This window comes from Balaenoptera musculus, chromosome 15 (genome assembly GCF_009873245.2).
Source record: "Balaenoptera musculus isolate JJ_BM4_2016_0621 chromosome 15, mBalMus1.pri.v3, whole genome shotgun sequence".
In the NCBI taxonomy this organism is placed as follows: Eukaryota; Metazoa; Chordata; class Mammalia; order Artiodactyla; family Balaenopteridae; genus Balaenoptera; species Balaenoptera musculus.
The window spans coordinates 27,223,679-27,243,684 of NC_045799.1; the positions used below are offsets into that span (position 1 = coordinate 27,223,679).

Consider the following 20,006-nt stretch of genomic DNA (forward strand, 5'->3'; position numbering starts at 1 on the left):
CTGTCTTTCTCAAATAAAAATTAAATGGGGACTTCCCTGGTGGTGCAGTGGTTAAGAATCTGCCTGCCAATGCAGGGGGCACGGGTTTGAGCCCTGGTCTGGGAAGATCTCACATGCCGCAGGGCAACTAAGCCTGTGCGCCACAACTACTGAGCCTGCACCCTAGAGCCCGCGAGCTGCAACTGCTGAGCCCATGCGCCACAGCTGCTGAAGCCTGCGCGCCTAGAGCCTGTGTTCTGCAACAGGAGAAGCCACCGCAATGAGAGGCCCGTGCACTGCAGTCAAGAGTGGCCCCCGCTCGCCGCAACTAGAGAAAGCCCACGCACAGCAACAAAGACCCAACACAGCCAAAAATAAATAAATAAATAAATTTATTTTAAAAATAGAAAAAAAAAATTAAATGGATGTTCAAGGCTCCCCATCCTCTGACTGCCACATACTCCCTCAGTTCCATCTTTCCCTGCTTTCCCCCAGACTTGTGTCTTCAGTAGAGGCAGCAGAGACTCCAAGGCCCTGTATGAGTCTCCCACTTCCCCGTCTCCCCTTGTTCATCTCTTCCTTCTCCTCTGACAACCCACTGGCTTCCTTTATTTCCTCTTTCATGCCATGGTCCTCACTACCACAGGGCCTTTGCACATGCTTTTCTTTGCCTAAAATGCTGTTCCACCACCCCTTTCATCTAGTTTACACCCAGTCATCCTTCATATTGTAACCAAGCAGGACCCTATGAGGCCTTCCCTGAATAGATCCCCACCCATGTCCTCCACCTGCTTTTTGTCTGTAGAAAAACTTTAGTCAAAGTTTTAAAGAATAAAGTTAATCAGAGAAGTGAGAAAATGCAGAAAGAAAGGAAAACAGTCAAGCAAGACAAAATAATAATACTTTAGCCATTAAACAAAGTCAAGGACCTTTAGTTCTTCCTCGAGGACTATAGATAACATTCTGAGCCATGTCCTTTGAGCTGTTTTGCAGATACTGAAACCCCCACCAGGTGGGAGAAGTTAACTGTAGGCTGCCCGCAAGCATGTAGACCCCAGTCCACTTGGAACCAGGAGGCTGATGATGCTGACTCCTGATTACCTCCCCACCCACCAACCTGTCAGAATAATGTCCACAAGCTGATCACACCCTGATCCTTGAATACTATAAGACTCCGCACTACCCCCTCCAGGGTGGAACACACATTCTTGAGGGAATTAGCCCACTGGGGCCCCCTTTGCCTGGCAAAGCAATAGAGCTGTTTCTTTCTACTTCACTCAAAATTCTGTCTCTGAGGTTTAATCTGGCACCAGTGTACAGAGGATGAATTTCGGCAACAATATCTCAAATATGAAGACACTTCTTCAGGGAAGCCCACCCTGACTTCTCTAGATTAGGTCAGTCCAAGTACCATGTATCTCCCCTTCTTAGCACTCATCTGTTCTATAATTTATTAGGGTGACCATTACAGACTTTCAGATTCATGAGGACTGGAAATCATGACACTGGAATGAGGTCTCATTCACTCTGTCCCCAGAGTCTGGTACATAGTGGATGCACAATAAATATTTGTTGATTGAATGAATATTGTCCCAATTGCTCTGCTGAATCCCTCCATTGGCATCCAGGGTGTCCTTGGAGGTGTGCCGCTCAGATGTCTCTTCAAGAGGACCTGCTATGAAGAGGATAGGTGTATGACCACCTCCAGCTGCTGCGCTTTCAGAGCTGCTGCAGTGTTCATGCCAAGGCCACAGCCCCCTAGGAAACCAAGGACTACAAAGGATTGAGCACAGGGGGACTCTAGGGATGGGTCAATTTTGCCCAACACAGGACTCATCTAATGGGCTTTTTTTGCTCTAAGGCTCCCCATTGGCCTGGCCAAGACTTTCTCAAAGATGCTGTGCCAGTTATCAATGTATTGCCCCTCCACCCCAAATTCACCGCTCAGTGCCTGCTCTAAGGTAATGAATGAGCAGGACCCTGAGCATCGCCCCCTTTACAGTGAGATGCTAAACTTCTCCAGTAGAGGGTGCTGGAGGAGACATACCAAGAGGAAAGGAGGCTTCTCTCTTTGGTTCTGGGGTGTGTGTGTGTGTGTATTCCTACATAATCTGCTTTCTGCCCCAAGACCAACCCTCTCCCACAACACACAACTTCCTACTCTTCTCCAAGTCATTCTACTCCAGTCACTGTGGCCTCCTTGATGTTCCACAAACTGACAAACTAAAATCCTATCTCAGGATCTTTGCACTTGCTGTTTTGTCTTCTCATATGCCACCTCTTCTAAGAGGCTTCACCTACCACCCCCAAACCCCTTTTAGCTCTGTCCCTTTATCCTGCTCTGTTTTGTTCCTTCATAGCACTGATTACTGTGTAACATACTGTATATTATATTTACTTATTCCTTTTTCTGTCTCCCCACCCTGCCCCACACACACACATAAAGAAACACCTCCTCCATGAGGCCAGACACTTTGTGTGTCTTGTTCACTGCTGCATCCCCAGGGCCTAGATTAGTACCTGGCACACAGCAGATACTCAATAAGTATTTGTTAGTTGACCAAATATAGGAGTGTCCTTACCTTTGCTCAAGCCATTCCCTCCACCTGGAATGCCTTCCCTATCCTTCCTGCCTTTCCTAATCCCACCTATCATTTAAGGCTCAACCCCAACCTCTACTCCTCCAGGAAGCCCTCCCTGATAAGTGGGGCCCTGGAAAGTGGCTTACTGCCTCTCACCTACTGTCCTGCCCAATTTTAGGTATAATGTAGGCTTTATGGCAGGTAGAGACTGTGGAGGAGACTAAAGGCAGATGAGAGCAGGCCAGCTTTATTGGGGTTAAGTGGCGGGGAGGGGCCTCCGTAGGCTCCGGGCCAGGGCAGAGCTGCAGCGTGAGCAGCTGGGACGCCACGTCACTTCTTCCACTCCTTCCTCTCATAGTCCCACCGGGAGGCCAGGCCTTGAACAGGGTTGCCCTTCATGTCCAGGATGCGCTGGAGCTGCTGGGCCTTCCACTCATCCATCAGGGTGATGGGTTTCTTAGGGAACACTGCAAGGAAGGAACCGGGTAGGGACAGGGGCATGCGGGACCCTGCCAGGCCCACCCCCTCCCGCTGAGCCAGGGTCTCCAGGCACAGGGCCAGGGTGCCCTGCACGAGGACCCCTCGCCACCCCCCACCAGACTCCCCACTAAAGCTGCACTCCGGGGACCTCTGAGTTATGATCCCCGCTCTGCCTTAGACTTGCTGTGGGAACTGGGCCAAGGTCCTTCCCCTTTCTGAGCCTCAGTTTCCTCACCTACTCTGTGACCCAAGGGTAAGAGGAGCACTGGTTTGAAGTCTTTCTGGGTCCAAATCCCAGCTCCAGAACTCCCTTGCTGTGTGACCTTGAACAAGTCACTTCATCTCTGAGCCCCAGTTTCCTTACCTGTCAAAAACAGGTCCTGTCCACTAGGGTTGTGGGGATTGAATGTGTTAGTATTTATAATGCAATTGACAGAATGAGGGAAGATATGAAAACCCCTAATACATGATAGCTACTATAACTATAATTACTGAGTTTGCTCCCACTTATTGGGAAGGGTCCAGGATGAGATAGTTTCTTATGCTTCCTGAAGGGGTTGGGAGTGGGACGTAGGATAGGGGTGTTCACTTTAAAACTATGGGGACCCAAAGGGTGAACTCACGGAGGCATTTTAGGTGCCTTGATGTGTGGATCAAGAAAGGCCTGGGGACAAGAGCTCCCAGCCCCGCTCACATCCTACTTCCTGGTCCATCTGCCCCTGAGGCCAACTTAACCTGCCTGACCTTTGTGCCTGGTACTTTCTATTCCAGTGGGTGTGAAAGAAGGGAAAGATCTTTATCGGCACCTATTAGTACCAAACATTGGGCTAGAATAGAATTTTTCCCAAAGGTTCTCTCATTTCATCCTCATGCAAGGTAGGAATTCCCATCACATTTTTACAGAAGAAGAAACAAAGTGAGGCCCCTGGAGGTGAAGTCAATTGAGGCAGAGACTGCCACCTCATCCCCAACATCCTCCCCTCTACTTCCAGAGCAGTGCTTCTCAAACCCGAATGCGCATCAGAATCACCCAGAGGGATATTAAAACATAGATTGCTGGGCTCCAGCCTCAGAGTGTCTGAGTCAGTAGATCCAGAGTGGGGCTGAGAATTTGTATTTCTAACAAGTTCCCAAGTGAAGCTGTTGGTCCAGAGACCCCACTTTGAGAATCACTCTTCTGTAGTAATAAATGGTCGGTTGGGTACATGACCACTCAGCTAAAGACTATATTTCCCAGCTTCCCTTGTGGCTATGCATGGTCATATGATCACTTCTAGCCAATAGGATGTGAGCAGAAGTGGTGGTGCAACTTCTGGACCTTAAAGAGAGTGTGTCCTCCCTTTCCCTCTTCTTGGCTGGAATGTAGGCTTTATGGCTGGAGCTGGAGCAGCCATTTTGTATGTCAAGAAGGAAGCTGCATGTTAAGGATGGCAGAGCAACAAGACAGAAGGAGTCTGATATTGTGGAATCCCCATACTCCCCCTGGCCTTTTTTGTGAGAGAGGAAAAAAACTTCTATCTTGTTTAAGCTCTTGTACATTGGAGACTCTTTGTTACAGCAGCCAAAACAATATACTGAAATGTTCATGGTTAATAACAGCAATCAGTAACAACATCATTCATAACTATGTGCCAGGCACTAGCCAACAGTTTTCTCATTAAATCCTCACAAGAACCCTGAGATGTGGGCACTATTATTCCCATTTTACAGATGAGAGAATTGAGGCCCAGAGAGGTAGGGTCCCTACATTCCAACCCAGGCAGCCGTGCTCTGCCCTTCCCCATACACCTCTTTGGGGGACTTTTCAAAACTCTTCAGATGAATGCCAGCATAGTTCCCTTATCAAAGCTTGGCTGGTGGCTGTGGCCACAAGGGCATGGCCGAGGGCTGCAGCCAGGTGAGACACTGCCACTCACCATAGACCCGCTGCCACCAAATCAGCAGACCTGTGAATCCAAAGAAGAAGAAGACACAGCCCATCACTGTCTTCCACTCGTTGGAACGACGGTTCATCTCTGTGAAGGTCTCATGGAACTGGAGCCGGTACACTGGAGGCAGGTGAGGGGTGGGGGAGGAGGGGCCTCAGGGGCATCCATTCCGAGGGCCCTGGGCCAGCTCTTGGCCTCAGGGACCTCCAGCCTCCCCCTCCCTGCAGCAGATGCTGTTCATTCAGCAAATTCTTATTGAGCATCTATGATGTGCAAAGCATGGCCAGGAGCTGATGGCAAAGCTGGCTCCCAGGGGCACTTCTGGTGGGCAGCACTTGGGGTCACACGTCCCTCCTGCTTCCCAGGGTCAGGCCCCTGCGCTCCCACCCACCTCATCTGCCTCTTTCTGCTCCATCTCCCCACACCACTCAGTGATGCCCAGGACCCTCCACGCTCTCCAGCTCCCATATCCTTCCCCATGCTGTTCCTACTACCTGGCAGCCCCTCCTCCTCACCATCCAACACCAACTGGAACAACCCTCCTCTGGAAGGCCCACCAGGATTCCACCTTTCTCTCTCCTTTGGGTTCTCACAGCCCCCTGAACACACCTCACCCAGCCGCATATCCTGTATTACAGCTATCTGGGTTTATGTTCGTTCCCCCACTGGACTGGGAGCACCCTGAGGGCAGGAACCCTCAGGGGGATTCACTTCTGTGTCCCCAGCATCGCCTAGCACCAGGCTGTGCAGAAACAGTTCAACGAATAAAAAAATGAACCAACAAAGGAATGAATTTCACCCCTCAGGTGTGCGTTCAAGTCTTTGGGTAGCTCTGGCTGTCTTGGCTGGGGGCTCTCCCTGCCCACTGCTCCGTGACAGGCCAGGCCCTTCTTTGCAAAGTCGCCCCCAACCCCACCCTGAGACCTACGGGCCACCTTCTCAGCGTGGCTCAGCTGCGTCCAGCTGCCCTTCTCCTTCTCCTTCAGGGCCTGCTGCTCTGCGCTGAGCTCCGTGCAGAAGGGCTCATCGGGCATGGGGTAGGAGCGCTGGGCATGGTAGTTGGTGTAGGGGGGCATCTTCTCCTTGCTGTGGGCTGAGGGCACAGGGGAGAACTGAGTTCAGGCTGCCCCTGGGACGTCCTGCCACTAACCGTAATATTAACAAAGAGGGTGGCACTTACTGAGCACTTACTGTGTGCCAGGAGCCATGCTAAGGCCTTCAGGCGAGTTGACTCATTGGCTCGGCATCACTCTGAGACAGTGATATTGTTCTCTTCATCTTATAGAGGAAGAAACTGAGTAGCTAAGGGACTTGCCGAAATTCACAGAGCAAAAGGGAGCCGGGCCAGGGCTGCAATTCAGCCCCTCTGGCTTCAAATCCTGTGTCCTCTGGGAAGATCTGGGGTGAGGAGGGCACATCAGGCAAGGGCAGTGGGTAGGGAAAGGTTCAATGTGATGAACCTGAGATGGCAGATGGGAAACTGCCCCACAAACTGTAAAGCACTATCCCTATGCTTTTAATGAGTGGTCAAGGGCACAGCTTTGGAGCCACGGAACCCCAGTTCCACCCCAGCCCAGCTCTGACAAGCCCCTTTACCTCACTGTGTTCAATGTCCTCATCTGGAAAGTGGGGATAGTAAAAGAACCTACCTCACACTGTTGTGGAAGCTTCAAGATAATGCACTCAAAAGGCTTAGCACAATGCCTGGCACACAGTAAGTAGATGCTCCATAAATTACACTGATAGACAGAGGTTGGTTTTACCTCTGGCTTCCATTCTTGGAAGCTTTCCCTGATGGCTAAGCCCTCAAGGGCTCCATGTGAGTGTCCAGAACAAGGCTGGGTGCTAGAAGGGTCTCAGTAAAGCTTCTTCTGTTTATTGTCACCAGAGATGCCCTCAAGGAGGGCATTGGTACCACCTTGCCCAAATAGCATGGGAACTGCTTTGGGCAAAGAGTGCTGGCTCTGGGCCTGTTTGTTCACCTGAGAAATGGAGGTAACAGCATAGCATCCACTTCATGTGGCTGCTGTGAAGTCTAAGTGTGTTAATCTCTGCAAAAAGTTTATCACAGCTCAGGGTACATAGTAAGGGCTCAATAGATGTTGTCTGTTTTTATTCTCCAGAGGGTCAGGAAGGCCCTTCTATCTGGCTGAAGTCTCTCCTACTTTAGGCCTCTTTCTTCTGACTAGCATGGACACAAGCGTCTGGAAAGGCGGTCCAAAGTTCTGTCAGCACCCTCAACCTCAGGACACAAAGGCCTTAGGGGCCTGAGATATGGGGGTCAGACCCTGAGAAAGCTTCGGAGGAGGGGACAGCTGTCTCTATTTCCTGGAAGAATGTGGCCCCGGACCAAGGGGTAGGATCATGGGAAATGGTTTGGGGCAGGCCCAGGGCAGCATGAAAGGGACCAGGGGCAGCCTGCAGACAGGACCCTTGCCCCTGGCCTTGCAGTTAGGCAAGGGTCAGGGCGGGGTGGGCGTCCAGGTCTTACCAGTGCCTCCTGGGCTGTGGATCCCTCGCATTCCAAGTCCTCCTTTCCTCAGCACCAAGCTCCAGGCAGCTCTAAAGGACATCTGAGGGGGGTGGTGTGGATGAGTCCTGCCCTCTGCCCTCTGCCCTTCCCCTCAGGATCCAGACAGAAGAACAGCTTTTTCACAGGTGTTATGGCTGGGGGACTGGTCCCCAGGATTTCAAGGTCACCTCCTGCCCCTGCCCTTTCTAATTTTGTATGATATACCTATGGGGGTTGATGGGCATCCTAGAAATTTGGAGCCCCCTCCTGGGACCTCAGTTTACCATCCGAGAAGTGGGAGGAGGCCTGACTCTTAAGGCAGGACCTGAACAGTTTGGGTCTGGGAGCCCGGGCTCTGGTTCCAGCCCCAGCTCATGGTGGCTAGGTTGGGAAACCTCTCTCAGCTGTTTGCCCTCTAGAGGAAACAGGGTGGGAGTCCAGGTAGGGAGGGAGCAGGTCCTGGGATAACTCTCCTCGTTACAGGGCCATCTGCCAAGGTCTCCTGCAGATGGTTTGGCCCCCACCCCTTCCCCCATAATTGGCTGCCTACGTGCCTGGAAAGCCTGCTCTGCTGGACCTGGTGGGAGAGGGGGACAGGCGAGCCCAACCTCCCATCCCCAGGGAAATCTCAGGGTCTGGCATCCCATGGGGGCGAGGAGGGGACTTAGAGGAGGACAAGGACCAAACTGGGTCAGAGGGAGGAAGAGAGGCACACATCTGGGAAGAAGAAGGGGGTATCCCACTCCTGGAAATTGAAAGAGGCCCCACATCTAGGGAAAGAGAGGCATCCAATCATTAGAGAGAGGGAGGGGTGTACCATATATGGAAAGTGGGAAGGGGCCGCACATCTGGAAAGGAAGGGCTCCCCATCAGTGATGAGTGGTTGAGAGCCCCACCTATGGGGAGGGAAGGAGTAATCTACATTTGAGGACAGAGATGGCTCCCCATATGCGGACGGAGGAAAGTTCCCCTCAACTCTGAGCTGCCAGTAGCCGCACCCCCCCCCCACCCCCATCCTCCTCTATAGCAGCGTCCCCACGGGCCCTGACCGGGTGGTAAAAGCCGGAGTCCCAGCCGCGTCCCCCACCGGCCCAGGTTTGGGCAGCCGGGGCTCTCCTCACCCACTCACTCACCGTGCGGCTCAGCGGAAGCCAGAGCGCGACCCGGGTCTGCGGAGCAAGTAACAGAACAGGCTGCAGAGGGACCGGAGCGCTGGCGCCCGCCTCCGGGCCCGCCCCACAGCCTTTCCCAGGACCGCCCCCGCGTGGGAACGTCCTGCCTGGGAGAGCCCAGCCCGTGTCCCTGGGGGCTCCCAGCCACAGACTGGGGAGAGGGGCTGCACAATGACTCCCTGCCTCAATTTGCCTGCCCACCGGGGTCCTGCCTCTGGAGACCCCCAGCTGACGCAGCCCTGGGACCAGCTGGCTGTGTGTCCTGGGCTGGCCCAGCCCTGTGAGTCCGGTTGTCCCAGGAGCTGGATCTTCCTGCCTTCACACCTTTGCTCACCGCTGTTTCTTCCACCTGGAATGCTCTCTTTTGAGGACCCAAGGGCTTTTGAGGACCCAAGTCTTGGCAACTTTCCAGCCCAGACCCCATGCCTTCCTGCTCTAGGAAGCTACAAGCATCTAGAATCTGGGAGCTGGCCTGTGGTGTACCACCTGGCACGAATGCCCTCATACTCAATGACAGGTGAAAAAAGCCTCCCCCTGGGTTCAAATCTTAGCTGTGTGACCTTCAACAAATGGCCAAACCTCCCTGAGTTTCTGTTTTCTGAAAAAGAGAGCTAATGATATCTCTTACCTTACATGATTGTTGTAAAGATTAAATATGTCAATAGAAAAGCATCAGGCACATTTATTCAAGAACTATTTATTAAGACCTATTACAGCTGGCATTATTGTCTATTGTTTAACAGGTTAAACGCTTGGGGATTTAGAGACAAATAAAACCAAACACGGTCCCTGCCATTTTAGGGCTTACAATCCAGTTCCAAGCAGAGAGAGGCCTGTGCAAAGGCCCAGAGGCAGAAAAACACAGGTGTATTCACAGAACAGAGAGAGGCCATCTTGGCCAGAGTGTAATGGGCAAAGGAGAAAGCTGGAGAGAGGCTGGAGTACCAAGCAGGGCCTCATAAGCCATGGTGTGGATCTTGGATTTTATTTTAAAGCTGGGAAGCCAAAAAAGGTAAGTAGGGGAGTGATGTGGTTAAATGGAGCAGAACATGCGTTCAGTAAATATGGCTTGGAATTGTTAGAATACTGATTCTGGACTGATGGGTGAAGGCTGTGAATTCTTTCGTGGCCTGGGGCCAGAACTTTCTAGGTCTCAAAGCTCTGGTCCCCTGAGGTGTGCCGAGCACCCACCCACCCATCAGGGTTCCTATAGCCCAGTGAAGCCATAGAGACCCACGCTAGCCAGTGCCTGGAGGAAGGGGCTTAGTGCCCTGGAAGCAGATGAGTCTTGAAGAGCAGGGACTCAGGGGGAGGTGCTAGAGAGACCGTAGAGTGGGCAGGATGCATGTCACCTCCATTTGGGAGGTGAGAAGGCAGTGTGGGAGTCTCCTGGATGTCCAAGAGACCCCAGCTCCCAGGACTGGCCTTGCTTACTCCTGGGGGCTGCTCCTCCCCCTTCCCCATGATCAAGGGAATTCCAGATTTGGGAGAACCCAAAGAGGACCACCTTACCTCTTGGATGCTGTCCAGGGTGTCCTGAAGATTAGCCCTAAGGACAGAAGATGAGGTAAGGCCCTCCTTCAGGCAACCTGGGGAGGACACACCTTGAGTCTTGTCAGAACTTTCCAGGGGCAGGTGGATGCTGGCTGCACTGGGGTGAGTGGCAAATGTGTAGGCTCTACTGCTGCCACACTCTTGACTAAGTGGCTCCATTTCTGGGCCTCAGTTTCCCCATCCATTACAAGGGCCTCCCAAGGGAGAACTTGACCCTGGAGAACTTGACCCTCTGTTCTTCTCTACCCTCTCCCACCCCCATCTCTGTGGGAACTCCAGGCTCCAGATGTGCAGCAGTGCTGTGACAAGGAACATCTGTTTGGGAAGCCGGCCCCAGGGCTGAGGGTGATGGGGTGATGGCAGGCTCCCCGGCGGCTCAAGGTTGATATAGGGCAGCACCACTGCCTAGAGGGCGATGCCCAGCAGCGTCTTGAGGTCTGGAACCTGGAAATAGTCAGACTCTCCCATAAAGCAGGTTACTCAGGTGTCCCGGGGCCGAGGAGTAGGAGTCTTCCCTGGGAACCTTGGTGGGCACAAGGTGGGCTCCAGATGAGGCATTACACACCACTCACCGCAAGGGGCCCTACATGTGAATGCAGGCTGAGATTTCAGAAACAGCAGGAATAGGAGGTGACAGGGATCTGTCCCTTTCAGGCGGCCCTGCGGCTCCAACCCCCCAGTAGGAACCCATACAGAAAGGAGCAGCTCTCTCTCACTTGATCAGATTCAGGGAGGCCCTGAGTTTCTGCTCAGACACAAAGACCTGAGCCACAATCTCAGCATCCTGCTGGTACGAACCCTCCCCTCCAATTCAGGCTTCATGCAGGACCCACCTCTGGCCTCCCAGCCCAGAGGAGATACTGAGGAAGAGCTAGGCCTCATGGAGGACACAAGGCCGAAAGTAGGAAGAGGTGTTGGACAAAGCGTTGCGGACCCGTATCCCCAGCCCCTGGGGAGCCATTTGAACATGGGGAGGAGGCCTGGGATAGGAGGGGGCGAGGCCAAGAAGTGCAGGGACTGGGGAGGAGATATAGGGTAGTCGGAGACCAGAAGGTAGGAGTGGGCGGGGCTTATCCTTAGGGGCGGGGACTGCGTGTAAGAGTGGGCCAGGGAAGAGCAGGGCAACCGAGGCACTAAGGGGATGGGGCCAGTTGGGCGGAGGGAGGGGCCGGTAAACAGAGGGGGCGTGGTCAGGACAGAGCAGAGGCCGATCCCGCCCACCAGCTGGAAAGCTGACTCCCAGCAGGGACACTGTGATTCCGGAACACTACGGCCTTCAGGGCGACGGGCAGTGCCAGCATGAAGGTGCCCGGGCGGCAGCGCAGGCTCGGAGGACGTCGTGCGAAGACACGCAGATCCAGCAGGGACCAGTCCAGAAAGCGCTTCTGCAACTGTGGACAGGAGGGCCGGCTCAGAACCGACGCCGAACCAGGGCTACCACGGGGGCGGTCGCTAGTGGCGGGTTTCCCGGCCCTAGGAACGATCCCGTGGCGCGAGCAGGAGCAGGTGGAAGCCCTCGGCTGGATTTCATTGGGACGGGACGGGACCGGTGGTGTCCTGGAAGATGGAAACCTCCTTCCGGCAGGTCTGTTATCTCTGCACCACCACACCTGGGGCACGAAGTGAGCGAAGCCCGCGTTGTTCAGCCGGAAAAGGAATTCCTCGCAGAGTTGCAGGGGAGACGTTTGAGGCCGACCCCTCTGGCTGTCACTCATGTCCTCTTGGCCCCCCCCAACAGGCGGCCGTTATTCTAGGTCCCGCCGCCACCTGCCTCACACTACTCACCTACGTCCCTCGTCTCCTCCCTCCTTACCCGTCCTCGAGAGGCCAGTCATCCTTCCCCGGCCCCTTGCACACTCATTGTGCCCGCACCTCTGGACTCTACCTAGCAGTCTAGCGTTCCACCATCTCCAGCCCTACCCCAGTCCCGTCAGTTATCCCTGGCCTCGCCCAGCTCGCCTAGCTGAGCCCGCCCGCCGGCCCCGCCCGTACCCGGAGGCTCCTCCTCAATCGCTCAGCCCCCGGCCGGCCCCTTGCCCAGTTAGTCCTTCCCGCACTGCCTTCGCAAGACTCGCTAAACCCTTGCCCTGGCTCCAGCCTTGCTCTTTCAGTCATTCTGTGGTGCCGCCCACTCCCGAGCCCTGCCCTCACTGTCATCCTGCTCGCCACAGCACGCCCCAGCCGAGCCCCCACCCTGTCAGCAAGCCCCGCCCCCGCAGGGCACAGCTCCCTTTCCCTAGATCCTCCCCGAGGCCCTGCCCAGGCTGTCACTCCCCTCAGGCGCGCGCCTGCTCCGGCCTCGCCCAGACTGTCACGCAGGCCCTCCCTGTCCGTCCCCAGGGCCCCGCCCCCTCCAACCCACTCAGGCCCCGCCCCCACCACGTGGTCAGTGAGGGTGCAAGCCGGAGCCCCCAAGTTGCAGGCGACCGCAGAGGCAGAGGGGGCGAAGACGTTCCCCGAGCGGGGCAGGACCGTGAAGCCCTCACGCTCTGACCGCAGGAAGGGCACGAAGCCGCCGGACGGGTATCCGAACTCGCCTCGAGCCAGGAGAAGGGGCGCGGGGGTGGGGCTTCGTCAGAGCTTGCTGCATTGGCATCCCGGGCCTGGGGTCCGGGTCCTCATCACCACCACCCCCGACCTGGGCAGATGTATACAAACGGCATCAAAGGACCCCCTGGTTATCAGGGGCCGTGAAACTGAGCGCTTGGGAGGCCCACATCTAGGATTCTAGTCCCAGCTCTATCCTCTGCTGGTTTCCGCCCCTCTTCGTGGCTGCCTGCATGGCCTCCTTTCCACGTTTCTATAATGCCAGTCACACCCAAACTCTGCCTGGTGACCAGGAGGGTGAATGCGATGGTCTAAGCAGAGCTTCTCCTAGAGGTGCCCACAGCAGTGACGTATCAGCCAGGCTATGGATGGAGCTATGGGCAGTGTGGGCATTGCCTTGAGGTCCAGCCCAGTGCTCTGCTCTGACCACCAAGAGAATAGTCCAACTTGGCGAAGGGCTGTGGCCGTGGGATCGTGGGGGCGCAGGAGGTCAAATTAACTCTGGGGTAGGCACTGGTCCCTTCAGGTCCTGCCCTGGAGCTCCACGTGGAATGGTCTGCAGCTTCTGTTCCTGATCTCCCAGGGCTTTCTGCACCACAGGACAAACCGAGGGTGCACAGGGCAGGGTGTGAGGGACCCTGGCCAAGTCCCAAAGCCTTGTCTTCTCAAACTCAACTGCCTCATGGGCATGGGGATAGTGCCCCCTGATGTGACTCCGGCCCTTGTGGGGACAGCCTCATGGCATCCTTCAGACTTCCTTAGCACCCACTGGCCTCCCAGCAAACTCCTTAGCCTGATATTTAAGGTCCCTCCTGCCAAACTCAGCAAATGCAGCTCCCCCATCAACCTCTCCTCCTCTCCCACCATGCCCCAGCCATGCTGCCTTTCAGGTCTTGGAACATACTCCGCTCTTGCCCATGTCAGGGCCTTTGTAACTGCTCCCTCTGCTGAAATGCTCTTCTCTCAAGAACAAGACTCATTTATTCCCACTGGCGTGTTTCCACGGGAAAGGCTTTACTGGAGCAACACACCTCACTTCTCACCCGAAGACTTAAACTCTGGTCTACAAACAAGTTTATCAGTTATTGTGGCCTTAACAATATCTCCAATTCCACACGTTCTCTTTACAATGTGACCTTGACCCTCCTGTCATCAAATGGTGGCATCTATGTCCCCATTCCTTGAACCTGAGTGCACCTTTGTGACAGCTTTAATCATAGGACATGGTAAAAGTGATGCTGTGTGACTTCCAAAGCTGGATCATAAAATGCCGTGGACTCTCTTGGGATGCTCTCTCTTATAACCCAGCCACCACGCCGTGAGGAGGCCAAACTAGCCCACGTGAAGAGAATATATGGAGAGGTCATATGTAGGTGGTCTGGCTGCAGCCCAGCTGAGGTGCCAGCCTACACCCAGCCTCAACTTCTAGCCATGTACATCTCCAGATGTCCCCAGTCCCTAGCCATCAAGTCTGCCTCAGCCATCGAGTCTTCCCAGCTCAGATCCTAGACATTATGGAACATCTCTGCTGTGCCCTTTCTGAATTCCCAACCAATAGAATCCATTAACATCAGACAGCTGTTTTACACACTAAGTTTTCCAGTGGTTTGTTATGCAGCAGTAGTAACTGGAATGGTAACAAAATGTTATTTGGATTCAATATATCTGACTCCTCATTTGACTCAGTTGTTTCAGAACTTGGGCAAGAAAGAAGGTGTTAAGTATTGACACCCCAAACCTCACCATTGTCCTCCCAATTTCAACTCAGTATCATCTCCTCAGAGAGGCTTTCCTTGACCCCCGTGGAAAGTACCCTCTCTAATCAGTCCAAAATTACACACATAAAAACCCACAGGCTCACTTTTCCTGCGTGCTCTACCCATCAAGCCTGTTCACTCAGGTCCCTCTGCTTCCAGACTGGGATGAAGTGGGATCTAGCTGTGCAATGGATTATTTGGTTATTCTTACTATTCCATTTTAATTTATTTGCCTTTTTGGCTGTATATCTTTGTATTAATTTTTTGTAGGTTCTGTGTTCTCTAAGGATTACAATATACATACTTAACGTTTGACAGTCTATTTAGTGTTCATACTTTACACCTCAAGTAAAAGATAGATGCATTAAAACCATAAAGGTGCCTTTACCTTTTCCCCTTTATAATAGTTATCATATATGTATTACATCTACATTCATTGAAATAACCCAAAAAATGTTAGGATTTTTGCTCTCAAGTCATATATATTTTAAAGAACTTGACAGGAGAAATATAATCTATTATACTTATACATATTTTTACCCTCTTGTTGCTCTTTATTTATTCCTAAACTCCCAAGTTTATCTCTGGGGTCATATCCCTTCAGCCTGAAGAACTTCCTTTAACTTTCTTTTAGAGCAGGCCCACTGATGATAAATTCTCTTAGTTTCCTTCATTGAGAATGTCTTTATTTTACTTTCATTCCTGAAGGATATTTTTGCTAGACGTAGAGTTGTTGACAGTTCTTTTCTTGCAGGACTTTATTTTTTTATTATTATTGTTATTTATTTATTTATTTTGGCCATGTTGCATGGCATGCAGGATCTTAGCTCTCCAACCAGGGATCGAACCCATGCCCCCTGCAGTGGAAGTACGAAGTCCTAACCACTGGACTGCCAGGGAAGTCCCTTGCAGCACTTTATTTTTATTTATTTATTTATTTATTTTTGGCTGTGTTGGGTCTTCATTGCTGCATGCAGGCTTTCTCTAGTTGTGGCGAGCGGGGGCTACTCTTCGTTGCGGTGCATGGGCTTCTCATTGCAGTGGCTTCTCTTGTTGCGGAGCATGGGCTCTAGGCGTGTGGGCTCAGTAGTTGTGGCTCACAGGCTCTAGAGCACAGGGTCAGTAGTTGTGGCACGTGGGCTTAGTTGCTCTGCGGCATGTGGGATCTTCCCGGACCAGGGCCTGAACCTGTGTCCCCTACATTGGCAGGCGGATTCTTAACCACTGTGCCACGAGAGAAGTCCCCACCTGCAGCACTTTAAAGATGCTGTTCCACTATCTTCTGGCCTCCATGGCCCCCTAAATGTAAAGTGTTTTTGGCTTTTGGTTCTTTTTCTTTTTTCCTGGCTACTTTCAAGATTGCTTTTTCCTTATTGGTTGTTTTTAGTTTGATTATGAGATGTGTGAGCGTGGTTGTCTTTGAGTTTATCCTGTTTGGAGTTTGCTGGGTTTCTTGAATCTGTAAATTTAAGTTTTTCACCAAACTTGGGAAAATTTCAGTCATCATTTTAAAAAATTATTTTTCTGCACCTTTACGGGACTCCAATGACGTGCATATTAAATCTTTTGATATTTTCCCACATGTTCCTAAGTCTGTGTTCAGTTTTTAAAATATTTTCTCTCTCTCTTCTTTAGATTGGATCACTCCTATTGATCTAGCTTCAGGTTTACTGAGTCTTTTCTTTGTCATCTCCCTTTGCTATTGAGACCATCCTGTGAATTTTTAAGATCTGAGATATTGTGTTTCTTAAGTTCTAAAATTGTCATTTGGTCATTTGTTTTATTTTTGTTTTTTCTTAGTATAATTCAGTGATTCTTTTTTAAATCATTTTATTAAGGTATAATTGACATAGAGAAAGCTACAGACATCTAATGTATACAACTTGATGAGTTTGAAGGTAAGTATACACTACTGAAAATTTCACCACAATAATCAAGGCCATAAATTTATCCATGACCTCCAAAAGTTTCCTCCTGCCCCCCCCTTAAAAATATTGATTTCCCTTTTGTGGTGAGAGCAATTAACATAAGATCTACCCTCTCAGCAAGTTTTATTTTTTTTATTCTGTAAAACATTTTTTTTTAATTTTTTAATTTAATTTTATTTATATTTTTATACAGCAGGTTCTTATTAGTTATTCATTTTATACATATTAGTGTATATATGTCAATCCCAATCTACCAATTCATCACACCCAGCAAGTTTTTAAGTATACATACAATACAATACTAACTACAGGCCCTATGCTGTACAGATCTCCAGAACTTGTTTGTCTTCTATTACTGAGGGTTTGTACCTTTTGACCAACACCGCCTGTTTTTTGGCTCTTTTTTTATGGTTTCCATTTCTCTGCTGAGAATGTCTGTTTTCCCATTCATTCTAAAGCATCTATCTTTCCCTCACAGCATACTGTTATAATAGCTGCTTTGAAGTCTTTGTCTGACAATTCCAACATCTGGGTCTTTTCATGGTTTGCATCTATTGATTGTCTTTTGCTTTGGGAATTGGTTGGATGTTCCTCATTGAGTAACTTTTTATTGTATCCTGGACATTTTCAATATTATCTTCTGAGACCCTGGGTACTGTTAAAAAGCCTCTGGAAATTTGTTCTTTTTTAGTAGCAGGCAAACCTGGTTAGGTGCAGACTGCATGTTCTATGTCACCTGCTGCAGGCAGTGATTCTAATATCAGTTTTACTTTCAAAGCTTTGCTATGTGGTTTGGGTCTGCGTGGTGCAGGGGTTAGTCTGGGATATGGGCAGTGGTTTACATGGTGTCAGTACTTAAAGCTTTGCTCACCTTCTTGGGGTGTCTTCCATACAGGCTCAGCTTGGGGTTGAGCCCAGGACTTGTGTTGGTTCATACACAGAATTAGAGGGTTTCCTTCATCCATTCTCTCCTCTCCCGGATTTTATCTACATTATCTGGCTCTACAGGCCCTTTTTTTCTGTTCCTCTGGTCTGAAATATGAAGTTCTCTCAGAGTTCTAACCACCAGCACTGTCACCACTGGGTCTGCTCCTGGGGCAAAGCAGTAAGAGAAAAGACAGAGAACTGAGGATTCGCCCCACAGTATTTACACTCAGGGGTTCCTTTTCCAAGTTCTTTTCTCCAGCAGGTGGGTTTTCTCAAGACTTTTCTCTCGACAACTTTGGGAACTGCAGAGCAGACCGGGGCTGAGAGCAAAGATTAAATAAAAATAATAACAAGGAGGGCTCCCCTGGTGGCACAGTGGTTAAGAATCCTTCTGCCAATGCAGAGGACACGGGTTCGAGCCCTGGTCCAAGAAAATCCCATATGCCACAGAGCAACTAAGCCCATGCACCACAACTACTGAGCCTGAGCTCTACAGCCTGCGAGCCACAACTACTGAGCCCACATTCTGCAACTACTGAGCCCGCGTTCTGCAACTACTGAAGCCTGCGTGCCTAGCGCCCATGCTTTGCAACAAGAGAAGCCACTGCAGTGAGAAGCCCGTGCACCGCAACGAAGACTCAACACAGCCAAAAATAAATAAATAAATAATTTTTTTAAATTAATTAAAAAAAATAATACCAAGGAATTCCTCACACTCTCCAACTTCTGGAGGTCCATTTTCCCCATTCTCTGGCCAGAATGTTGGGCTTCTCTATGGGAGTTTTTGCTGCTCATGTCAGGTGTGCAGTTTCCTGAACTCAGAGTACCCAGGGTCTAAGCAAGAAGATACAGGAAGAACATCTACCAGGAAACTCACCACTGCTGTGTGGGTTGTTCTTCACATTTTGACTTTTCACTCCAATCTGCTCTCTATTATTTACTTTACAGTGTTCTTTCTTATTTATTTATTTATTTATTTATTTATTTTTGGCTGTGTTGGGTCTTTGTTGCTGCACGCTGGCTTTCTCTAGTTGAGGCGAGCAGGGACTACTCTTCATTGCGGTGCGCAGGCTTCTCATTGCAGTGGCTTCTCTTGTTGCAGAGCACAGGCTCTAGGCACGTGGGCTCAGTAGTTGTGGCGCACAGGCTTCGTTGCTCCGTGGCATGTGGCATCCTCCTGGACCAGGACTCAAACCTGTGTCCCCCTGCATTGGCAGGCAGATCCTTAACCACTGCGCCACCAGAGAATGGCTTTCTTAAGTAGTTGCATTTTGTATTTATCCAGAGTTTTTAGCTGTAACCAGTGGGAGAGTTGGGCTGTAGGAGGCTTACTCCAGCTTAGCCTTCATTCTCTCTCTTTTTTATTTTAATGTTTTTTTCTTCCTTTTGAGGTAATTTTAGACTTACAGAAGTTGCAAAACTAGTACAGAGTTCCTGTATGTCCTATGCCCAGCTTTCCCTTTTGCCAACATCTTACATAATGATAGAACCCTTATCAGAACTAAGAAATTAACCTTGGATATTACTATTAACTAAAATTCTAACAACAGAAGTTATTTGGGTTTCATCAGTTTGCCAATTAATGTCTTTCTTCTGTTCTGGGATCCAGTCCAGGAAGGATCCCACATCACATTCGGTTGTCATGTCTCCTTAGTCCCCTCCAATTTGGACAGTTCCTCTGTCCTTCCATCTTTTTCATGATCTTGACACATTTGAAGAATACTAGCCAGCTCTTTTGTAGACTGTCCGTCAATTTGGGTTTGTCGGAGGTTTTCTCATGATCAAATTGAGGTTACGCATTTTTGGGGGAAAACACCACAGAAGTGACATATGCCCAAGACTTTGTGAGGTTGATATGTATAACTGGTGATGTCACCTTGATCCCTTGTTTAGGGTGGTGTCTGCTGGATTGATATTAAAATTAATATTTTACTCTTTGTAATTATTAAATACATTAAGGGGGATACTTTGTGAAAATATCCTGTTTCTGCTTAAAGTCTGACCCCCAGAATTTAACGTCCTTTAGTGGATCGTTACCTTTACAGTCAGTACGTTAAGAAATTACAATCATAATGATGACGATGACGAATTGGATCCCAGAAGATTACTTGCCAGCCATGTACCTGGAACTTATTTTCCCTCTTGGAACCTCAGCTTCCTTATTTATAAAATGAGATAATTATGAATCTGACCTCACTGGGTTGTGAAGGTGTTGAAATGAGATACTGGCAGCAAAACACCTAGCAGAGGGCTTGACACATAGGTATCTTGGGATGGGGCTGTCCTTGTCAGAGGACTGAACTGCAGGAGAGAGGGCTGTGTGTCCTTGTTGGGAGATAACAGTATAGGGCAAGGAGGTGCTCTGCAGACACTGAGCAGGAATGATCTTAGAGAAATCCCTGGAATTGTCTGTGATCAAGAAGCAGTTGAGGGACTTCCATCGTGGCGCAGTGGATAAGACTCTACGCTCCCAATGCAGGGGGTCTGGTTTCGATCCCTGGTCAGGGAACTAGATCCCACATGCATGCCGCAGCTAAGAGTTCATATGCCACAACTAAGGAGCCCATGTGCCGCAACTAAGACCTGGCACAACCAAATAAATAAATAAATATTAAAAAAAAAAAAAAAGAAGCAGTTGAG

The 20,006-nt window shown here is 50.5% G+C and overlaps 1 protein-coding gene across 4 annotated transcripts; it reads right to left on the bottom strand.

Moving 5' to 3' along the window:
- Positions 1-2,787: 2,787 nt before the first annotated feature.
- Positions 2,788-8,690, bottom strand: LOC118881349. 4 transcript variants are annotated; one of them, XM_036826170.1, is made up of 5 exons: positions 8,615-8,690; positions 7,461-7,542; positions 5,898-6,062; positions 4,958-4,987; positions 2,788-3,028 (listed from the first exon to the last, which is right to left on the bottom strand). In XM_036826170.1, exons 2-5 carry the CDS (start codon positions 7,540-7,542, stop codon positions 2,892-2,894), a joined length of 414 nt encoding a protein of 137 aa, XP_036682065.1. In that variant the 5' UTR covers positions 8,615-8,690; the 3' UTR covers positions 2,788-2,891. The 4 variants fall into 4 exon arrangements, with proteins under 4 accessions (XP_036682065.1, XP_036682062.1, XP_036682063.1 ...); XM_036826167.1 differs by having other exon boundaries at positions 4,958-5,089; XM_036826168.1 differs by lacking the exon at positions 8,615-8,690 and adding an exon at positions 6,161-6,247 and having other exon boundaries at positions 4,958-5,089; positions 7,461-7,537.
- Positions 8,691-20,006: the final 11,316 nt, after the last annotated feature.